This window comes from Drosophila arizonae, chromosome 2 (genome assembly GCF_054131065.1).
Source record: "Drosophila arizonae isolate 15081-1271.41 chromosome 2, UAZ_ARI_1.0, whole genome shotgun sequence".
NCBI classification, from domain to species: Eukaryota; Metazoa; Arthropoda; class Insecta; order Diptera; family Drosophilidae; genus Drosophila; species Drosophila arizonae.
Genome location: NC_142922.1, coordinates 29,514,214 through 29,536,882, shown reverse-complemented (window position 1 = coordinate 29,536,882; position 22,669 = coordinate 29,514,214). Strand labels below are relative to the sequence as shown.

Here is a 22,669-nt window from a genome sequence, read left to right as displayed (position 1 = left end):
TTTAAATGGAATTTCAAGTATTGTTCTTTTTATGCAGCTGAAGTTTATCATATGTCAAGTCCTCTTTAAAGCTTATCAGTTTTATAACAATTTACATAAAAGTTGTAAATATACGTTATTTCTCTGGTGTTAATCAACACTGCTTCGCTTTTACACTCTCTGCGCTCTGTCACCCTCTAGGGGCTACGGCGCATGCGTCTGATAGTAAACCGACTGGAGTATCGATTCATTCAAGTCTTCTTACTAGCAACCACCGTCACGCACGCACAACTATACACACAGAAACGCGCACACACTCGCACACACATGCAGTCACTCACTCACACGTGCTTTTATCAGCAGAGAGCATAACGGTAACGCTATGAATGATAAAAGGCCAATTGGACTGGCCGTGGCTCAATCATTTTTCAGCGATCTGGCAACACGCTGCCACCATGGCCAACAGCAGATACGGATGAGATACCAAACGAACGAAAGATGTGGCCAAAAAGCGAGACATGAAAAAATGTCTGTAGGTAAACACAAAACAACAAAAATAATAAAAACTAAAGCCAAAGCAAAGAGCGCAGAGAGCAGAGAGCAGAGCGTAGAGCGTAGAGCGCACACAGCAACAACAACAATAACGACGAACTGACAGCAACTAAGCTCAATGCTAACTCAAGTTGGAGCCCGAGCATCTAGCGCTGCGAAGGCCCCACGCTCCCAGTTTCAGTCCCAACAAAACTCTCGAGCCGTAAAGTTGTTGCAAACGTGTCAGACGGAAGTTTTAGTTTTCGTTTCAGTTAAGCGCGTCGAACACTCTCGATATATTTTGCGATATACAAACAGTTATAAACAGTTATTGTGAGTGCAGCTAAGAAATTTCAAGTTTAAGAAAACAAAAACTTGATATCTATTTAAATATTTCCAATAACAATAAAATCGCCCAAAAACTTGTTGCATAAACTTGTTTTCACGTGCTGCGCGCTAACAATATTTGCTGAAGAGCGCAAAAGCGCTGTGAGTGAATGCTCTGGCATTAGTTGAAATACTTTGCATAAATCAACAACAACAACAAAAAACTATAAATATTTATATAAAATATAACAAATTGGCAAATTTCATGTGCACTTAGGCAAAATAGTTTTAGGAAGCGATAAATGTTAATAAGAAACTTGCGCGAATAACTCTTCGCTGAGCTACGATCGGCGCTCTTAACTTGGCTTAGACTAAGCTGCATATTACTCCCTCTCTCTCTCTCTCTCTCTTCGTTGCGTGTTGTTGTAAGCCAAAAGTTAACAACTGTTGGCCAAATGCTATTTTTTTGACGTCCTATTGCATAAATTGATAAATTACAAAAACTTTAGCTAAAGTTTTTAGATGTTTGCGCTTGCTGTGAGCTGTTGATATTGTGGATCAGCAATTAAAACTATTATTAATTGTTCAAATATATATATGTATATATACATATATATTGGCCAAAATATTTTTGATAGCCCATTATGGCATTGTATCACATTTTGTCACATACAATTCGCATTTTAACAATTTGGCTTAAGTTTTTTTTTGTATTTTTATACCCTGAACCCATTTTCAATGGGAAATCAGGGTATAATGGTTTTGTTGAAATGTATGTAACAGGCAGAAGGAGGCGTGGCAGACCCCACAAAGTATATATATTCTTGATCAGGGCGACGAGCTGAGTTGATTTGGCCCTGTCCGTCTGTCTGTCCGTCTGTCCGTCTGTCCGTCTGTCCGTCCGTCCGTCTGTCCGTCTGTCCGTCTGTCCGTATGTATGAACGCGTCGATTTCAGAAGATATAAGAGCTAGAGACTTCAAATTTTTTTTTAAATGTCCGTAATTACAGCGCGCATATCAAGTTTATCATTAAAATTCGATAACTCATCCCGATCTTTTTTTATCGATAAAAAACCTTATCGAAAACCAGTTATAAAATTATATCTTCTACACCCTTATTGCTAGAGTCTCCAAATTTTTAATGTATGCTTATATGCAATTTATACAATTTCGGTTTTTGTTAAAATTTACCCCCCACCCTTAAATTCACCCCCTCACCCTCACTTTTGTAAAAAGCGTATTTCAAATACTAGAGACTTGTGCTTTGGCAATTACATGCATATCCATGTTATAATCATAATCTGAAAGTTTCATGAAGATCGTACGTCCATAAAAAAAGTTATTAAACAATTAAGTTCTCATAGTAAGCGCACACTGCAGCCCATGCGTGTTTATGCGTGGGTGCTTGTGTGTGTATGTGTATGTGTGTGTATGTGTTTGTGTATGTGTGTGTGTATGTGTATGTGTGTGTGTATGCGTTTGTGTATGTATGCGTGTGTGTGTGTGTCTGTATGCGTGTGTGTGTATGTATGCCTGTGTGTGCGTACGTGCCTGTGTGTGTGTGTGCGTGTTTCTTGTGTAAGCTGAAAGACGCGAAAAATTATTGAAATATCTATTGCTCCAAGGGTTCAGGGGATCTCGTAGTCGAGCAGTCTCGACTAGAGCTTTCTTACTTGTTTTTTTATGACAATGCGATCTCATGACGTAAGCCCGCTCTCAGTCAAGTTTTTGTTTTCTGCGCGCCAATTCATTATTGGCATTTATTTGTTGTATTTATTCCGTAGCTTCAATTGGTATGCCATAAATTCATATGTATATCGCCTGAAAAAACTTGTTTCGCACACTAATTCTCATTGTTTCATTTGAAACGATTCGCGCGACTTTTTCCGTGAAAACAAGCAGCTTCATTTTAAATTTTAATTTTAATGCGCCGCTCCTACAGATCAATCAGGTCGGGGTCGCATTTAGTTAGCTAGAAAAAAAAAGAAAACTGAAGAAAAAAAAAACGCAACGTGAAATTGAAAATGAAATCGTGTACGTGAGCAGAAGATGCGTGGCTTGTGGCCCACATTGCAGCAGAAGTTTCACAGATCAGAAATCATATTAAAAGATTAGAAATATTAATGTGGACGGGCCCTTTTTACACTTGTGTCACGTTTGCGCACTTGAAATTTCCTAGAAAGTTATGGCTAGAAAACCACAAAAATCTCGAAACGATCTGAAATTGCAGCTGCGCCGCTGAAAGCGAGGCAATAAACCGCAGGAAATCGGCTGGGGCTGTGTCGGCTCTGGCGGCTATGGCGGCAGGGCAATTGTTAAAAGCTCGCATTGTTCTCATCGCACTGACTCATCGTCTGATGAGCATTTGAAAAATAACAACAGCAACAGCAACCACATCAATAGCAATAGCAATAGCAATAGCAACAGCAATAACAACTCGAATGAGTAATTTGCTATGAGCTGCAGCAGCTTTTTAGTCGGCGGCTGCGTGAGGCGCATGAAATTTGCCATAATTTGCAATAACAATTTGTAGCGTGCCTGATCAACGACTTTTTGCAGTGGCCAAAAGGATACTCGACTCGCAGGGCGCCAGCAAACAAAAGACTTAGGCAACAAACGTGCCCCACAATGACAAGCCACCACACAAAGGAGGCGAGCGCCAGCCGCTCGAGCTGGACGGCATTCTCGCTGCTCTTCAGCGCTCTGCTAGTCACACAGGTAAGCTAATAAGTCAACGCACACACCCAGGGGGGGACGGCAGAGGTGTCTCTCGCTGTGTGAGTAGAGGCAATTATAGCTAGTGAAATGGCGCGTAGTTTTCTTCCATTTCACTTTTCATTTGCATACAATACTGTTCTGACTGGGCCGGGCCTAAAATCGAGGTTAACAAAGGCCTCCGACATTAGCGCTGACCATTTTCATGGCGCACTCGTCGTTAACTCGTACAAACAACATTCGCTGCGGGCACGTGAGTTTTCCACGGCAATTTTCCAGGCAAGACAAATTAATGAACTGTGGCTCTAGTCGCAGCTGCGCCAGTTGCTCAGTTGCTCAGTTACTAAGTTGCTCAGTTCTCCAGTTCCTCAGTTTATCAATAGAGAGGCGGCAATTCAAGCTTGTACTTATTTTTCACTTCCAAAATGTGCCACTGACCGAAATCTTAACTTTTACCAGACCAAACCGAAGTTCTGTTTGCTGCTGGCCCTTCGGCCCTCTCTCCGCCCGGAGCCAATTTTCAATTGTTGGCTCTCGGCCGAGAAATGCTTTGATTTCGTTTTCGGCTTATGAAATGGCACAAATCTATTAAGGCGACAGCTGCAAAGGCTTGGCATCAATTGAAATTGGTCCAAGCCGTTCTTTAAGCAGCTGCAACAACGACGACCACTGCCGACTACAACTGCAGCTAGTCAGAGAAATCTGTGAGGAATAGCAAGCGAAGCATTTACTCTGGACCGTTGGCCATTCTGCTGGGGCTGGGCTGACTGAAACTTTCAGTTTCTGCATATGCAAAGACAGATTGAAGTGAAGCAAGTATTTATCGATGTCAGCGGCCGCGTAAGAATGACATCATAAAGCACATGAGGCACATAACACACGCACACACACTCACACACACACGCGCAACGGTGCCCACGTGGGGCGTCGGCAAGGCGTTTGGGCTTGGCTAAAAGCGCTGCCTACAACTAAATGCAAAGCAACAACAACAGCCAGCAGCAACAACAACAACAGCTATTTACCTTTTAGTTAGCTCGGGCTAATGCAAAACCCACAGAACCTTGAAGCAGAAACAACGGCAAACAAACGCAGCGAAGCAGCTTGATGAGCACGCTCATCATCGCGAATATGCAGATAATGAGCGTGATGGTGATTATGATGATGCTGATGAAGGGCTTGATGCTCATTATGACAGCTTGTTTGCTAATGATGATTATAATATAAGTTTACCGACATTTGTCTGCAATGGCTTTGAGGCTGCGTATACAAGTTTCACACACACACTGACACGCACACATAAACACCCGAGTGGCTGCATGTTAAATATCTGTTAAAATTGAAAATGTTTAGCTGTCTTACGGTACTTTTGCTGTTGTTGCTGTTGTTGCTGCTTCGCCGCTTTGCTTTTCACACTCATTAAGCAACGGACAAACTTGCGTTTTCTGTTTTAAGCCACAAAAGGTTGTTCACACAACGGCCAAGAGATATTTGGACATGGCCAGCGAAAAAAGTATTTAAAATGCGCCACGCATTTGCGACAACTATCGACCGTGTTATTAAATATAATTGTCGCCCCAATGTAAATACACTACAATTATTGACTTGCACATTAGCGAAGAATAGAGATATGTTTTTGTTGTTGTTGTAGTTGCTGTCATTGTTGTTATTGCTACGGGCCATTAAAAAGCATTTCAATGTCATAGCTAAAAAAAATATGCTAATTTACGTAGAGACTCTCTCACAAACACACACGCATATATTATTATACTGCATATGTATAAGTGTATATAATCACATATGAATAACTATGCTATGCGTGTGTATTAGGCATGTCGTCAGATTGTTCGAACTGCGAAAGGCAACCAAAATTCCAGACAAAAGCCATTTAAGATCTCGCGCATTTGGCCAGAAGTGACGCGGCTTGTGTGACCGCAAATAGCTGCAGCAGGTAGAGCCACTCCGATTTTGCATTATATATGCACAGATAAGTATATCTGTATTCAAATACACACACACAGCTACATATATATTGTATATATATATCAGCTGCCAACTAAAGTTAAACAAGCACGTGTCTCGCAAGTGTTAATTAAAGTGAAATATGTCTATATGAATAGCTATATATGTAGTTTTTATAATATCTATACATCTGTATGTATACATTCATTATATTATATATACAATCATTTCAGAATGTCGCACTTTTTTACCTGGCATATGATTCATTGTCTGCTTCACAGAAATCTTTTCTGAGTTTTCAGCAGTTCCGCTAACAAAAGACTTAGGCAACAAACTTGTTGATTGTTTCAGATATGTTGATTGAAGCTCTTTCATCACAGGTTCTGTTCTTATTTATTTTTATGTGTGTCTCCAGAGCTGAGCAAACGGTAAAACACCAGAACAGCTAGGCATTCATAGAAATGCCGACCAGATCACAGTTGGGTTGGTTCTAGTCGTAGTTTATGGGACTTTTTTGGCATTTTCAGAATGCAAATAGTAGAATATTTGTGATGCACGGCATTATGCTCCAATTAACAGCCGGACAGTCTGCTCGCCTGCTCGCCTGCTCGCCGGGTAGTCGTTTGGCCAGGTTCTGTTCGCATCCAATCATAACGCGACCGCAATATATTTTGTGTGCAATGAAGTGAGCTGCTCGAGGTGCAGCTCACCGGATTGTCATGTTGTCATACTCGTAGTGGAACTAACCGCCGGCTGGACTGGGCCAATTAGAAGAGCAACCAGTTTCTATGCCGCACGCAACCGCCACTGGGTTAGTAGTGTGTCGGCGTCTGGAGACGCTGCGACCAACACTGCGGCAGGTACAGGCACACCGATACAGCTACAGCTACAGGTAGAGGTAGAGGTAGACGTAGAGGTAGAGCTATGGGCCAGGAAGCGTTGTCCCATTAGATTGCCCATCTGGGTGTGCTGCGCAGTTAGATGCCAACTGCTGGCCATAATTCTCACAGCACAAAAAAAAAAAAAAAAAAAAAGCAAGCAGAGACTGAAGCAAGAAAAAAGCGTGTTTATGTCATGTACCAACAAACTGGCCACAAAATCTATTGGCCTGTAGCATTCTGAGTTGACGCAATTTAACGCCGCGTTGATTTCGAGTGCAAATTATTTGTTTACTGGCCGCTCGCCAATTGCCCATTGCCAGTTGGCATTATTATTGCTGGCCTGTTGTTGCCTGTTGTCAGTCTAGCGTAAAAAACATTGAAATATATGCAAAAGCTTTTGGCATATTGGGTCATCCGCAGCAGCAGCAGCAGGAGGAGCAGCAGCAGCAGGAGGAGTAACGGCGGCAGTAGTTGGTTCTCAGCAGTGCGCCACTGGGAGAAAGTTCTTTCTTTTGTTTGGTTTTGGTTTTGGCTAGTCGACTTCATTATTTGATTAGCTTGCATTGTTAACGCTCAGTGCAGTGCGCACTGCTCTGCTTCTGCCTCTGCTGCGGCTTCTGCCTCTGCCCTTACCACTCTTTTTTGGCCCCGTCACTCAACGCAGCAACAAATTGTGGTTGCCAATGAGTTTTACTTTTCTTTTGTTGTTGCTGCTGTAGCTGTGGTAAAAGTGGGTATTATTTGAAACAAATGGAAAACCATTTGCCAGTTCTCATTTGTGAACTTTTCATGAGTCGAGCTGCTGCTCCGAGAGACATTTCTTTGACATTTCATGGCAGCAAGCTGAGGCGCCTGGAAAGTGGCGTTTATGAAAATTGCCCAGCGCTCGCGGGCATGTCGGAAAATGGAAAATGCTGTACAGCCCAGAGGCCCAACAATGGGTTATTCGTGCATTCAATTGCTGAGCAAACAATTGCCAGCCATTAGGGAAGGAAAAGTAAAGAGTTTCAAGAATATTTCAAGAAATTCCACACAAGCTGCAAATCGCTGAAATATCGTAAATAATGATGTATAACTCTGATGCGATCACTCAGATCTTGATTAATGACAATTAAAGGGCCCTAAAAATCAATATGGAACAATTATGACAAGAATTTGTCGGTTATTTTCCGGCTATATTGTTATTGGGTTAAGAGGGTTATGGCCGAGATAAATTCAATTAAAGGCAGCTTTCAAAACATTTTAGTCTATTTCTACTAGCAGCATGGTGCCCTCAGATAATCGCCTTGGCCAAGAAAGTGCTGGCCATGCTCATAAGTGGCTGCATCTGATGGAAAACCATTAAACGAACTTTTCTCCAGCTACTGTTAGGCTGGGACTGGAGCTGGAGCAGGGGCGGGAACAGGGGCGGCAGCTGGGTCTCCGGGTACCAAGCCACTCGAAGAGCAACAATTAGTAAAACACATAAATAAGCAACAACTGTCGGCGGCACATGACATGTTCTATGGATTTTCTTCTGCTGCTGTTGTTGTTGCTGTTGTTGTTGCTATTGTGTCTTCTTTTTTGTTGTCTTGTTGCTTTGTGCATCGGTTAACCGTAAGAAAAAGTTTGAAGACTTTTTCTTCACGGACAGCAGCAACAAAAGGCCATAGACAAGTGCTTATTATTATATTAGTGCTACGACAGCGTAAAAGCCATACAATTGACCCCAGCATGTGTTGAACAGCGACGTCGACTGCGGCAGAGGCAGAGCCAACGGCACCAGCATCAGCAGCAGCCGCAGCCGCAGCAGCAGCAGGAGCCCCCATGCCAAGTTCGGGTCCAGGCCTAGGTCTAGGTCTGGGTCTGACTCGCGGAACGTGCATGCTGGGTACGTGCCATGAAATTAGCGCGTCAGCGCCAGAACATCAATGGACGAGCGCGCCAACAATAGAAATTTAATTGTAGCAAACGCCTCAATAATTGCAGCAGTCGGCTCTCATTATGTAAGCTGAGAGCAGCAGCCACAGCCAGAGCACTGATCACTGGCCAGCGGCTTCATTAGGCTCTCGGCCAGGCCCAAAATATTCGATGCTGCACATAAATACGGCCAACTGCGCGACTCTGCAGCCGCAATGTAATGTGATATGCGAGCGCTTAAACGGCAATTTATGCGCTGCCAGCTAAAATACCGTGACAATTTGCAATCAGCAGCAGCAGCCGCAGCAGCCAGAGCCGCAACGGCAATAACTTGGCTCCGACTTGGGGACGGCGATACGCGAGTGGCCCGGACTGTGGCTGGCCGGTCTGGGGCTTTATGTTATAATTTACTTGGCAAGCTTTATTACTGCACGGCCGCATAGCGGAAATTCAAATGCACACAAAATATGTTAAGGCGCACACTGCCCACCCTCCCCTCACCCTAACCCCTTCCCTTCCCCTCGCCGTTCTGGAGGCCGTCTTTTGTTATGCACGAGTTTCGTTTTGCTTCTAACACAACTTGTTGTTGTTGTTGTTGTTGTTATCGCTGTTGTTGTTTTACCGAGCTCAGCTTTAGCTTGAACATTAGCGAATTTATTTGGCAATCAGTCGAAAATATGCACAGCTGGCTGCAGTCGCCCATTCGCAGTTCAGACTCTGGCGATTGTATCGCTTAACAACTATTGCGCAATATGAATGTTTTTTTTTTTTTTTTTATACCCTGAACCCATTGAAAATGGGAAATCAGGGTATAATGGTTTTGTTAAAAGTATGTAACAGGCAGAAGGAGGCGTGGCAGACCCCACAAAGTATATATATTCTTGATCAGGGCGACGAGCTGAGTTGATTTGGCCCTGTCCGTCTGTCTGTCCGTCCGTCCGTCCGTCCGTCCGTCCGTCCGTCCGTCCGTCCGTCCGTATGTATGAACGCGTCGATTTCAGAAGATATAAGAGCTAGAGACTTCAATTTTTTTTTAAAATGTCCGTAATTACAGCGCGCATATCAAGTTTATCATTAAAAATCGATAACTCATCCCGATCTTTTTTTATCGATAAAAAACCTTATCGAAAACCAGTTATAAAATTATATCTTCTACACCCTTATTGCTAGAGTCTCCAAATTTTTAATGTCTGCTTATATGCAATTTATACAATTTCGGTTTTTGTTAAAATTTACCCCCCACCCTTAAATTCACCCCCTCACCCTCACTTTTGTAAAAAGCGTATTTCAAATACTAGAGACTTGGGCTTTGGAATATACACACATATTCACCATATGATTACGCTCTAAAAGTTTCATTAAGATCGTATGTCTACAAAAGAAATTATTCAACAAATAAATTCTCATAATATTGCCACACTGCCCAAGCGCAGTCGCTGCTTACTGCGCAGTTAGCAGAGCGCAGGCTTATGCGTGCGTGTGGATGCATGTGTATGTATGTGTGCATAAAAGAAGTGCAGAATGATTAGAATATCAGCTTGAAGGGTTCAGGGTATTTCCTAGTCGAGCAGTCTCGACTGGAGCTTTCTTACTTGTTTTTTTTTTTTTTTGTTAAATAGGCAGTACAAGGAAACACACCCAAATGCTATTGCTATCTAGTCTGGCCACAAGTTAACTTCAATTAGTTGTGCATTTAAGCTGCATGCATATTGTTATACTTTGCAGATGGCAAACGTTTTTACGGATTTCTTATGGATTTTGTCACACTCTTCGAGACGAATATCTAAAAATATTATAAATACAATATTCATATACTCTTACACCCATATACTCAGTATAGCAGTCATTTTACCTTTATAGTTTTATTATTTTTCTATTTGTGGTACATTTGTCCATTTGGTTTCATTTGTCTAAAATTAAATAGCTTCAGTTCAGCTTGATGGTAGCTAAAATTGTCACTAAAATTGAGAAGTACTTATATTATAACATAACCCATATAAATTACAAATTAATATTGACTAGCAATCACTTGCAGCATTTATTTATTAATCAATTTTGCATTATTCTCTTGTATTCTACCAAAGTTACATGCAAAAAAAAAAAAAACAAAATGAATTTCCTCTATTCACCTTAAACTTAATAGTCTTGAACAAATTCTAGCTGCGGTAGTCAGAATTTTTCAGCTGATCGATAATCTATTTATCCTTACTATACACTCAATTGTATTTCTCTTTAGTACACAAAATAATCTCCATGTAATATAAAGATCAATAATATAGCATTTGTAAAATTATCTCACCAAGCACAATTTCTTTTATCTCTGAGCTAATGCCAGTATAAAATACGATACACTATGGGAATATGAGATAAATACTTGTGTTCTATGCGCGAATTGCCTGACGTGGAAGACCATATCTATAACAACAGCTATTACTATTAATAGAAATGTTTTATAAGAAAAAATGTTCCATTAGATAAAGTTTTAAAATAAAAGAACTTATTATTGGAGCTGCGATCAGCTTAACTGAACCATCTCTATAATCAGTATTAAGAATGATGTTGTTTTAGGTCGTTTCGCCGGTTTGAATTGTATTTATGAACGCGTCGACCTTGCATATGAGGCATCGCGCATATAACAGCGGGATATTAATGCAACACGCGAATATCTAGTTTTATTCAATAAAATTGAATAAAATTAATAAGAAACTAGAGCCATTTCCTATATAGATACAAAACGCATGAATACTTCATTTGCTCAATATGTCACAAATCTGAAATGAAAGGCTTGACTCTTATAAATATTGAACTGATAAATAAATAAATTTCTAATGGAGTAGTGCCATCGCATGATGCATTTTCTATTGATGTACATTTTAGGTACAGTCGGCTCTTGATAATTTGTAGCTCCGATAAATCCAAAATAGCGATAAATTGAAATAAGTTCGGTCCCCTTGAATAATTCTCGTTAATTCTAATTTCTGTGTCAATCGAAAACAATCTGATCCACTGTTTCGAATAATCGGGACTCGACTGTATTTCCTGCCTAATCTCTCTTATCTGAACTTCAAGTTTTGGGTCTTCATGAGCTCACACGGCTATAAGAAATTGTTAATTTCAAGCTGTTTGTCTGTTGTTGTATTTCTGATTTCAGCACAAATTTCCAGCTCTTGTAAAGCTTCTTGCAGTTTTGTCATTCTTCAGCAGTTAATTGCCCTCAGTCTGGCAAAACTTTCTATTACTAATTGCGCACATTTCTGTTCGTAATAGCAAATGGTTAAAGCCGCGTCAGAAGATTTTTGGTTTATGGCAACAACGTTTGACCCCTTGCAGCTAAATAAATTAGCTGTGGGCCGGGCTTAATGGGCCAGCCAGGCAGACAACCCAGAGTCGGAGCAACTCCAACTGCAATTCCAGCTCCAGCTCCAGCTGTGCGTGGCTGGGGCCGGCACTGATTTTGATACGATTTACATGCGCTGGGGCCAAACAAGTTTGTGCTGCGAGTCTTTTGTTTCGCCCGTAATCGCCGGCCGAAAGGAATTTTATGAAAAATCACCCAAAGTATCCTGCGGCTGCTGCTGCTGCAACTCCAACTTCAACTCGGCAGCGGCTAATGACTGAGCACATGAGCCAGTCTAGATCCATCAAAATCAAAGCCTGGGCTCATTGGATTTAATGGTCGCCGCCGAGCTGGAGCTCTCGCTGTGGCGTGACTGACAGCGCAAGTGTCTAATTGTGATTTGAGAGTTTCGCTTTTTGTTGCCAGCATTTGCGATTTGGTTTGAACTTTTTGCTCATTTCAGTTTTGTTTTTGGAATTCGCTTGTGTGGAGAGCCAGCAACAATCAGAGCGTGTTGCATAATACAAAGGCCAACAGCTGGCAACAATTTTTGCTTTGCGACTTTAACAAGCCCAACGATAGCGAAACGAGCATGCAAAAGCAATTTTAATTGACTAGCTCCGGCTGAGGCGGCTCTGCAGCTCTGCAGCTCTACAGCTCTACAGCTCTGGGGTCTATGTAACTGAATGTAAAATGCAAAATTCATACAAAACAATTGCATTTTGTCAAGCGACAAATTGTCATGGGAGTTGCAGTTGCAGTTGTAAGTTGGATGTAAAATTGGAATTGCATTTTTGCTACGTGCTGTATGCGACCCTCGAGCGTTGGCAGCGCGCATTGAACTGCGCCGCCAAAAGATCTACCTATATATATATGCATATATATACTTACATATATATATATGTATATATAGCAGGCATGCAGACAAAAGGCAGCGCAGAGCCTTTAGCTGGCCGCAGCTCTATAAATTCCTTTTGCGATGCAAAGTGGACGTTCTAGTTGGCATCAAGCGCCAAAGTAGCTTAGAAAGTGGCACACTGGCCAACATGTTTTTTGTGTTTTGTTTTTTGTTTTTTTTTTTTTTGGCATAGACACAAGCTGCAGCAGCAAGAAAAAATTAGGTCGTTTCGCTGCTGCATTTCACTTGACGCACAGTAGCCCGCGCACTCTGGTTCTGTCTGAGTTGGAGTTGGAGTCGGAGTCGGAGTCGGACTCGGTGAAGTTTTAATGACTGGGCAGTTGGCGCTGCCGAATGCATCTCGAGCGAATTTCTCTGATCACCTTTCGAAAGTCAATAGACATAAATCAATGGGGCAGCAGGCATGTCGGACGTAGGGAATTGTCTTTGGCATTTCTGTTAGACAGGCGCTGCCTGAGGGCCGACTCCCAAGAACGTGATCAGAAGTGGCCGAAAAGCCAAGAGCTAAAGGCAAGAATAAAGCCGAATCAAGCCGAATCCAGCGGAATCAAGCGGACTCGGTGCGATTGTCATGACATGACTTACTTAACTTTTGTGCTGCTTATCTAGCGCCTACGGTCTGGAGTTCCAGCTTAGCTTTGCCTTTTCAATTGGCTGGCACTGAAGCCGGAGCTAGAGCTGGAGCACAAATTCAATTATCACGACGACGCGATGGCAACCCAAGTCGAGAGCATGCCAATAAATTATCTTCAAACCAAATGCCTTGACAGTGCGCGACTGGAGCTGGACCAGAAACTGGCCCAAAACGTGCAGGCCGCCAAAGAACTCAAACTCAAACTCAAATTCAAACATAGCCAAACGCGACTCGATGTGGCAGTGGGTCTAAGTAAGTTCCAAGCTTTCGAGTCGGCTGCCGCTGCCTCTTGCAATTAATTGCGACTTTTGCTGACTCTTTGGCTAGCCATTAAAATTAATTAGAATTCTCGTGTTCTTATGGCTTCCCATGCCTACCCAATGAGTTGGCGAAAAACTTCTTAGCAACATCTCAACTGCCGTGTGCGTTCCCAGGGTACCTAAAATGGGTCATAGTTATTAGCGAAACAAAGCCGAAACTCTAATAGCACTTTATTCTCATTCTCTCGCTCACTCTATACCTCTCTCTCTCTCTGTCTCCTTTCACAGATTGCCGCCGCCCAGGACCCAGCGGCGACGCCCGGCGAGTTCGCCCCCCATGTTACGGCCACTTGCAAGGCGGGCACCATGAACATCAAGGTGAAGTTCAGTTCCGGCTACACAGGCGCCGTCCATGCGCGGGATCATCGCACACCGCCCTGCATGGCCATGGGCGACGGCAGCGACTCGGTCGCATTCAGCCTCAACCTCTGGGCCAAGCAGGGCGCGCCCGACTACTGCGGCATCTTGGTCAGCAACGTGAGTGGAAGCAATGTAAGCATAACCAATCAGCTTCCCTAACCACATTAACCAAACTAAGAATCCATATGAAATGCCAAGCATTATTATTAGATTTAAATCAAAATAGTTTTTAATTAGTTCACGTAGATCGCGCAGATCTCTCTCTTTGTGCCCATAAAATGGGTTTATCAGTGTGGATCGCCTATCTGTTTAATCTGCCCAAGAAGTTTTTGGGTAGCGAAGTCAAATTCGTAATTTTCAAAAAAGTAAATATATTTTATTTCTATGTCTATAAGCTTTTATTTTGCTTTGTCTAGTCGAGAATCAAAGTGTGCTTCAATCTGCGATATTCCTTCACTACATATATTAAAGTAAATATATCTTTTTGTTAAAGAAGAACAATTTCGTTATATATATAACGAATATAATAGCTATGCTTGCCAAATTGAATGAGATATTGACCATTAAATTTGAATGCTCTATCCTGAGGATCAATTAGCAACCATTTTTGAAAGCTTTTCACAAAATCATTTTAAAGCTATTTACTAAAATGATAACGAATATAATTTCAATTTATTTATACCTGAATAACACCTAGTCCAATGCAAAAATTTTAGGGCTTGTCTTGAGAAATATAGAAAATATTCAACAGTAACCGAAAATATAAATAAATTATGCTGATGACGCGCAGTACATATGAGAATAATCCGATAGTTAGTGTATTATAAAGCCTTTGTTCTTGATGAATTTAGAAACTTTTTCTCTATGCTTGAAGTACATACATATATGTATATGTATATTGCAAATATATTATTTAAAGATTCAGTAGTTACGGCAGCTAGTTCTGTATATTTCATTAGACTGCCATGGATCTCTTTCACCCATTAGTTACAAATAGGCAAAAAGATCCTTGGTATCCCGTCCATCTCAGACATAGATAAGATATTATGACCTTGGGAATACTTCTGTAAATAACTTCTTTGTACTAAACTACAATAGATAGAAACTATTAAAGAGTGATATAAATATTAGATAGAAAATAAGATATCCCAATCACTATTTTTTGTGACTTCAGGTTCAACTTATACTTGATCTACTTCGCCATGTAATACAGTCAAAAGGTTTAACTCAAACCCCTTTCAGCTATAAAAAAAATGCATTGAGAAACCCATTTAATAAATATTTAGGAAAGCACAATTATAGTTGTTATAAAGTGAAATAATAATAATAAGATATTGGGTATCGCTTAGTCGTGCGTGTCGTGTTGCTTTGCATGTGCTTAGCGCAAAGACCTTGTCACGGGCAAGGGCCGGGGCACGCATGTCCATAAATTTAAGTGAGTCTCGTATCTGGTGTACTTGGGTCTTGGCCCCAAATCAAGGCAAATCAGCAACAGCTGCGATGCAAGCAAAGACGACGACGACGACGACGGCGACGGCGACGGCGTTGGCAACATCGGGTAGTCGTCAGTCTATATAGTAACGATGGCCATAAAAATCAAGTTTAATCCTACGTGCATCACGGGCGTTGACAGGCGGCGGCTGCGTGTGGGTAAGCAGCCCCCAAGTCGAACAATGGCAGACAAAGGCAGCCGGAGCCCAGGCAGAGCCATTAGCATTAGCCAGCGCCATGTGTAAGTAGATACGCCAGATAGTATAAATATATATACATATGTGTATATATTTATATATATCTCTTTCTCTCTCTCTGTGTGTGTGTCTATGAAGCGCTCATAATGCAAACATGTTGAACAGTGTCGAAATGCAAATTATCAGCTTACGCGCCATGTTCAAAGTTTTGAGCACATGCGAGCGAGTACAACATTATTAATTGCAATGTCAAATCGCCGGGCTGCGCCCAGTCCAGTCCCAGTCCAGCCCTGTGCCCGAATTGTATAAATAAACCCTGTCTGGGGCACTCGCGGAATGCCTGGGCCGGCTAAGCTGACTTACCTGCATATGCATAGGTGTAGCACTGGAGCTTAGAGCTCTTGGCCCACCTTCCGTTTGCGGATCGAAAAAAAGAAGGGAGGTCCCCCATAAAATTAAATCACGCTTATCGCGACGGCAGCTTTAGTTTCATTCCGACTGCGCTGAGAATGCTGTGCCAGGGACAGGGCGAGGGTGGACAACTGAAACACTGAAGAACTGAACAACTGAGTGAGTGAGTGAATGAGAGAGTGAGGGACTGTGGCTTGGGAGTGGCGTCTAGCTGCGGCCTAGGCCGACAGCGCTTCACATGCCCAGACAAGGGTTTCCACGCTTCAGCTTTGACAGCATTCCGGGCCGATGTTGTTCGAGTTGCGTTGTTCTCGTTGTTCTCGTTGTTCGGCGTGTGCGCGGTATTTGTGTCAAAAGAATTTTTTTCTTTTTTTTCTTTTTGTGTGTCTACTCAAAACTCTCGAGCAATTTTGATTCTATTTCTTGGCAAATATTTTCGTACGGCTTTAATTGCTTTCGAAATGCCGACTCGACTTTGGCTGACCTTGGCCCTGCACTCCAGAGACTGAAGCACAAGTAGATCCTTTCCCCTTTCCACAGCTCGGCTGCAGCGCCGTAATCTCTTTGATTTGGTTTGTTATGGCCTCAGCAAAGCCCTCGCCTGGCCGTACTTGGCAAAGCATGAAATTGCCGCTGACAATGGCAAAGACGCCCAAGCCGCGGCAAGCCAACAATTTAACTCCGAGTTCAAGTTGTTATTGCTGAAGTTTGGCGTACTTGAACCCATTTCGTCGGCACGGCGAGTGGGCATGCCGCATGCGGCAGACTCGCAAATTGTTTGTCATTATTTTATTATGGGTGTTACGGCGAGTTCTCTGCTCTGCAGCTCTGCAGCATTATTATAATCATTCAAATGTTAATTGCACAACACAGGCAGCAAATCTGACGCCAATTTAGCATTAAGTTATTCTTGAATTATTGCCCCAGCTCAGAGCTGAGAGCTGTGCGCCATCTCATATGGAAAATTCAGCGCAAGTAATTTTCTCAGCTCTAGCTCGGCTTTGATAATAACTTGATAATGAGCCCATCCGTTGCTGATGGCTGTGCCGGCTGTGCAGCTAGCCGTAAGCTGCTCGGCTGGTCTGATGCACGAGCTGGCCAACAGATTGTGACACAAATGGCCAGGCTCGATCTGCAGCTGAATAGATATTATTTTGCAGCTGTGCCAGAGGTATTTATCGAGTGTTTATTTGCTAACAGCTTCTACTAATGCTGCAATAACTACTCACACACACTACTACCCATGTATACATATACTTATCTATGTAGTTTCTTGAGTCATCAACTAAAAAACACTGAACCCAGTCAAAGCCGTAGCAGTAAGAAATTCATTCATAAGATGCTGATCACATTTGATACAGGCAGGCGTGGGACGTCAACCAGATAAATCAGAAATAAATAAATAATAAAATCATATCTTTTTTTGATTATATACGATATATATACGAGATATGTAAGGGCATTAAGGTGCAACCGGTTTGGCAGCTGCGACAAGTAAAAATTGTGAATTAAACAATCTGAGGATGCTGTGCTTATTCGCATACATATGCCACTGCTATATAAGTTGGCCAGCTGTCTTTTTTTAGCAAGTTGTTTGCATTACTTAATCGCTGTCAATTGCGGGTCAAGGCTGCAGCTGACTCATCAGCTGATCGTTCGAATAATGGCAATAAGTAGCGCCGTTATGCAGAAGCTAAATGCTGACAGTTCAACAATTTTAATAACTCAGCCAGCTAGTTGCATAACCATGAGCAGCCATTAGAAGCAGTAAAAACAGAAAACCTGCACCAAGTTTCTCGCCTAAGTCTTTCGTTTTGTGCTCGCTGGCTGGCTGGTTACATGTGGCTGCACAATTAAAACGCTAAATTACATCAAATGCCAGCTCAGCCGCATTCGAAATGAAATGCAAACATGTTATTACCGAAATGTCTGCCAGAGTCACTGAGAGGCAGCCAACTCATTAAGTGGAGAGCGCAGCTATTAAAGCGGCTGCTGAGCATAAGATTCAATGAAGTTCAGGCCAATGCTAAGCATGGCCAAGAAAATTGTTAAATAAGATAAACAAACAACTGGAAAATATGTGTGTACTTAGACTCCAGTGTGGGCCACCTGGCTGACTGCGTTGGCTGACAGCGTCACACTTGGCGGCATTTTGCATTTCCTTGTTGTTGCTGGGCTGCAATTACATCATAATGACAATTAACGTGCCGCTAGTGCCACAGACTGCTGCAGCCGCATGCTCGTACATATGCTGCATTTAATAGCCAATAAGTCCCATCAAAGCCAATGGGTACTAAGAGGCCAGAGCTTAACATAAATATGATCACTAAAAAGGCGCTCCCAACGCCTGCTCAGCTCAATTTATTAACGCGCCATTTCAAACCCAATCAACATAAATGCTTTAATAACCACAACCCCTCTCTCTCTCTCTCCCTCTCTCTCTCTCTCTCTCTTAACTCTTTAGCGCACTGAGGAGCGTTCCATTCAGCTGGCGGTGCGTGTGCACAAGACTCTTGAACTGGCGGATGATAAATTTTATGTGATTACCTGTGGCAAATCGGGCTACTCTCGGTAAGTTTGACTACCTCATCTGAAGCTGAACCTCTAGCTGTAGCTGTCTAGACGATTGCACTTACTACTGCTGACTGCTCGTATGTAGATGCTTGTAATTTGGCTAAGCTTCCGTCAGGCCAAAGTGCTTCGAGTGCTTGGAGTTTTGGCAGCGTTTGCCAGATTATTCCACGAAACTCGTTTGCGGCGTCGGCGCAAAACAAATGAAAACAAAGATCGAATTATGCCGACTGATATAAATACATATAAATATATACATAATATATACACACATAGGTACTCGTAGGTGTTTGCCTTTCTATAGAACAATTTTTTTATTGATCTCTCTATAGACGAATCAGCGCTAAATAGAACTCAAGGCCATTAGCATTTGTTTCCATGGAATTCTATTCTGCTTTTGCACCCAAATTATTTCACCTGAACAACTGGCTCAAATGAACGGTAAATTATTTATGGTAGCTCTCTGAAAGATTACAATCTGTAGTTGAAGAAACAATTTAATTTGCCTTCGCCTCATTTGCATAATGCCAATGACTTTGCCACAATGCTGAATTGAGCAAGTTCGTTGTCTAAGTCTTTCGTTCAATTCAAATAGAAAAACAATTTAGAAAAAATTGTTTGCTTTGGCTAAAAAGCCAACAATTTCTGCAAATTGTTGCGCTCTGTTAACGGCACACAGGAAAACACGAGCCGAAAGCCAAAAGCAAATTAAATAAAAAATGAGCAAACAAACAACAAATTGTCAGAAATGCACAAAACGGGAAACAAGATAGTGAAAATGAAAACTATTCATATAATATGGTATATGCTGGTCGATGTCGATGTCGATGTCGCTGTGGAGTCGCTGTCGATGCCCGTCTATTTGGCATAAAACGCAACTGTCTATAACGCAATGGCCAGCAATTGCATAATGCATAATGCATAATGAAACTGCAAGCGAGTCACAGTGGACTGCAGCTTTCGGGTCTATTGGCTGCGCTTTTAATTAGCCACTGCGCAATTGGGGAAGTCCACCTAGATAGCTATTAGCCAATGTGCCACATCCATTTCCATTTCCCTTCCCATTTCAACTTCCATTTCCATTCAAATTCCCAGCGATGATAATGCCCATGTGGTTCTCAAGTTCCTGGAGAACGATCACCGCGTGCGGGAAACGGTCTACGGCCACAAGTACAAGATACGCGCCGAGTTCTCCAAGCCAAACGGTGAGTAATCAACACAGTCCACCGACGGCCAACAGAGATCACTAATCAAGACTCCCTTCAATAATTAGATACCTATGGCCTGCGTGTGGGCAACTGCTTTGCCTTTGACAAGAAGAACATCACCCTGGAGCTGACAGACGATCGCGGGTAAGTGCAGCGCAGCCTTCCACTAGCCACTGTAACGGCAACTAACGGTTTCTGTTTCATGCACAGCTGCCCCTATGATCCCAACCTTATGAGCCGCTTTGTGCCCACGATCGACGGCCGTGCGGCGGAGGCAACACTGGACTCCATGTTCAAGTTCCCCGAGGGTGGGTTGAGGCGTAAATTGCCACTGGACAATGATCATTATTATTACTCTCAAATTTCTTGACAGGATCTGAGGTGCATCTGCAGTGCGATGTCGTTCAGTGCTATGGACGCTGCGTAGAGATCGACGATTGCAGTCAGGTGGCTCTGGCTGGCTTCACCAAGGGCAATGGCAATGGCCCACGCAAGTTTGGCCCCAACGAGGAGGGCTCCAGCATTGCGGGCACAACGGTCTTCGTCTTAGATCCCGCCGAGGCGCGACGTAAGAAGAATTCGGAAATTGTTATCCTGAAATGAACCGAAATTTACATTAATTATTATTCAACTTGCAGTTATTTCATCAAATTGCGAGGATGGCATTCGACCCAGCTGGCTACTGTGGCTGGCCATCACACTCGGAGTTCTGTTCCTCATCATGCTGCTAATGAACATTTTCCTCTGCACTGCCATGAGCTGTAGCTGCGCCAATACAGAGGTAGCTGTGGAGTCTCCTCTTTTCCAATACAAGTAAAATACATCATCGTCTCTCTTGCAGATCATTGAGAAGGAGCCCTCGATCATTGAGGAATACGATCCTTATCGCAGCTGGCATGGCAGTCAGTATGGCTCCCGGTACTCGCTGCATGGCCGAGATGCGCACAAGGGCTATACTAGCGGTGGCTCGACGATACACTCAAATAGGTCTGATAGATATTAAGCTGATCTACAAACGACACACACACAGACACAAATCTCTATTCTACACTTGATATGCATCTGCTCTGCTCTTCAATATTTTCTGGTAGCCAACACACACACACACACAGACACAAACATATACATATATAAAGCATGTCTAAACAGCCTTGTACCGTATCTATGTATCGTAATTTGTTAAACTCGTATCTATTGTTAACTCTACTGAAGTCTACCCGCCCTGCTGGACAACATCTACAACAAAACAAAAACAAAAGAAAACAACTTGTGTTCACAAACAAAAAGTTATGAATGAATCGAAGAATGAATCTAATTGTGCCTTGTATTGCAACTGTAATTAACCGTTGATAATTTGCATTTTCAAATTCAAATTATGACTAACTTTAACTTTAGATCTTTGAGTTTCCATTGGCCCACACCCGAAGACACTAACCGTCCTGCTCAATGATATTTGCTAACTAAACTGTTCAGATTCTCCACTGAAATATGCCACATACATATATATACAAACATATATATTATAATTAACTATTGATTTTGTATTGAACTTATCAACGTACTACTTCGAAGGTCTGTTCCAATTGATAACGATTATGCAATTGTACATTCCCGACCCGGCTCTAGACATTCATCCACGTTGCATGGACAGCGTGCACACCGCGGACCGCCCAGTAATATATGAGATCCTAATGCTTAAGTCAGAAGTGTGACAGTTTTTTTTTAATGTTTAACATAGTTTAGTTATTGCCCACTTCAAATAAGTCTCAAATGTACATAACTCGAAATATTACAACTCTCTGTAAACTCTATTCTAAATTCTTCGATGAATCTGATTTCGCTGTAAAATACTAAACGAAAAAACAAAAACAAAAACCTTATATCATTAAAACTTTCCTAATATTTAAATAACAATTAAACATAAGTCATTAGTCTGTCATAAGTTCGATTGAATGTGTACGAGTTTAAGTGAAGAGTTTTACTTTAATATGAAAGTCCAGAAAAAGAAAACTATGAAAAATCGCTAATTCGAAACGCAACAACTTTTTACGAGTTGTCCAAAAAATTACAGCGAATTTCTGATATTTCGTTAAAAGTAAAACTTACGAATTGTAATTAATTAATTTAAAATAAAATATAAATTTAAATAAAATCTTTTATTAAATGAGATAATAAAGTAACAAAACTTAAAAACTTTGCGTTATTCATTTATTATAATTTTAATTATTAATTATGGATACAAATACATAACTGACTAAAATCGGTTTTTATATCTCTATACATTACATGAAGCAAAAAGAATAGGGATATCTACATAAATTCATGAATAATAATTAATTAATATGTTAAATAATTTAGATATTTAAACCAGCTCTAGTAGAGACTGATCCACTATAATATGAACTGAGCCATCCAAGAGCTGATAGCCCAATAACTTCTTTATTTCAAATTGGGTGGGAAGGGGTGGATTTGGAGCTGGTTCCAAAATATTACAAAAATCGGAAATGTATAACACACATATGAATCTATATACAAAGTTTGGAAATCCTAACCTCTATTAGATTACTACTAAGAAATTATGAATACGCGGAAAATTTGAAACCAATAACAAAATAAGAAGATTGTGATTTTCCATTGGAGCCCGTTCCTTAAGTAGATAGATGCGTACTGTTATGCATCGAAAGTGAGTGGGAAGACAAAAAATATTAAAGAGATAAAAAAAATTAAAATATTTATTGTGTATGTTGAGTCTGATCTATGTATGCAATGTACATAGGTGAAAACAATTGTAATATCCCTAAAAGTATACAACATTTTACACAGGTAAAATTCAATCATAATTGACCGTTCATTTTGTGTTGTTTACCTGCTTTAATGGCTTTGAAACCCAAAAAAAAAGGTTTTAATATTTTACAAACTGGGAAAATTGA

The 22,669-nt window shown here is 41.6% G+C and overlaps 1 protein-coding gene across 5 annotated transcripts; it reads left to right on the top strand.

Moving 5' to 3' along the window:
* The first annotated feature begins 686 nt into the window (after positions 1-686).
* LOC108608690 (uncharacterized) lies at positions 687-21,932 on the top strand. Of its 5 annotated transcripts, none has more exons than XM_018000190.2 (11): positions 687-843; positions 3,397-3,555; positions 13,730-13,978; positions 18,425-18,531; positions 19,627-19,736; positions 19,805-19,883; positions 19,950-20,047; positions 20,113-20,307; positions 20,378-20,520; positions 20,581-20,726; positions 21,312-21,932. In XM_018000190.2, exons 2-11 carry the CDS (start codon positions 3,466-3,468, stop codon positions 21,421-21,423), a joined length of 1,329 nt encoding a protein of 442 aa, XP_017855679.1. In that variant the 5' UTR covers positions 687-843; positions 3,397-3,465; the 3' UTR covers positions 21,424-21,932. The 5 variants fall into 5 exon arrangements, with proteins under 5 accessions (XP_017855679.1, XP_089321734.1, XP_089321743.1 ...); XM_089465608.1 differs by having other exon boundaries at positions 13,730-13,993; XM_089465617.1 differs by having other exon boundaries at positions 699-843; positions 3,371-3,555; positions 13,730-13,993.
* Positions 21,933-22,669: the final 737 nt, after the last annotated feature.

Excerpts from the sequence above, each read along its gene's own strand:
- LOC108608690 (XM_089465608.1), top strand. The coding sequence starts at position 3,466 with ATGACAAGCCACCACACAAAGGAGGCGAGCGCCAGCCGCTCGAGCTGG. Across the intron at positions 19,737-19,804 it reads CGAGTTCTCCAAGCCAAACG|ATACCTATGGCCTGCGTGTG; the intron begins GTGAGTAATCAA and ends TTCAATAATTAG. Across the intron at positions 20,048-20,112 it reads CATGTTCAAGTTCCCCGAGG|GATCTGAGGTGCATCTGCAG; the intron begins GTGGGTTGAGGC and ends ATTTCTTGACAG.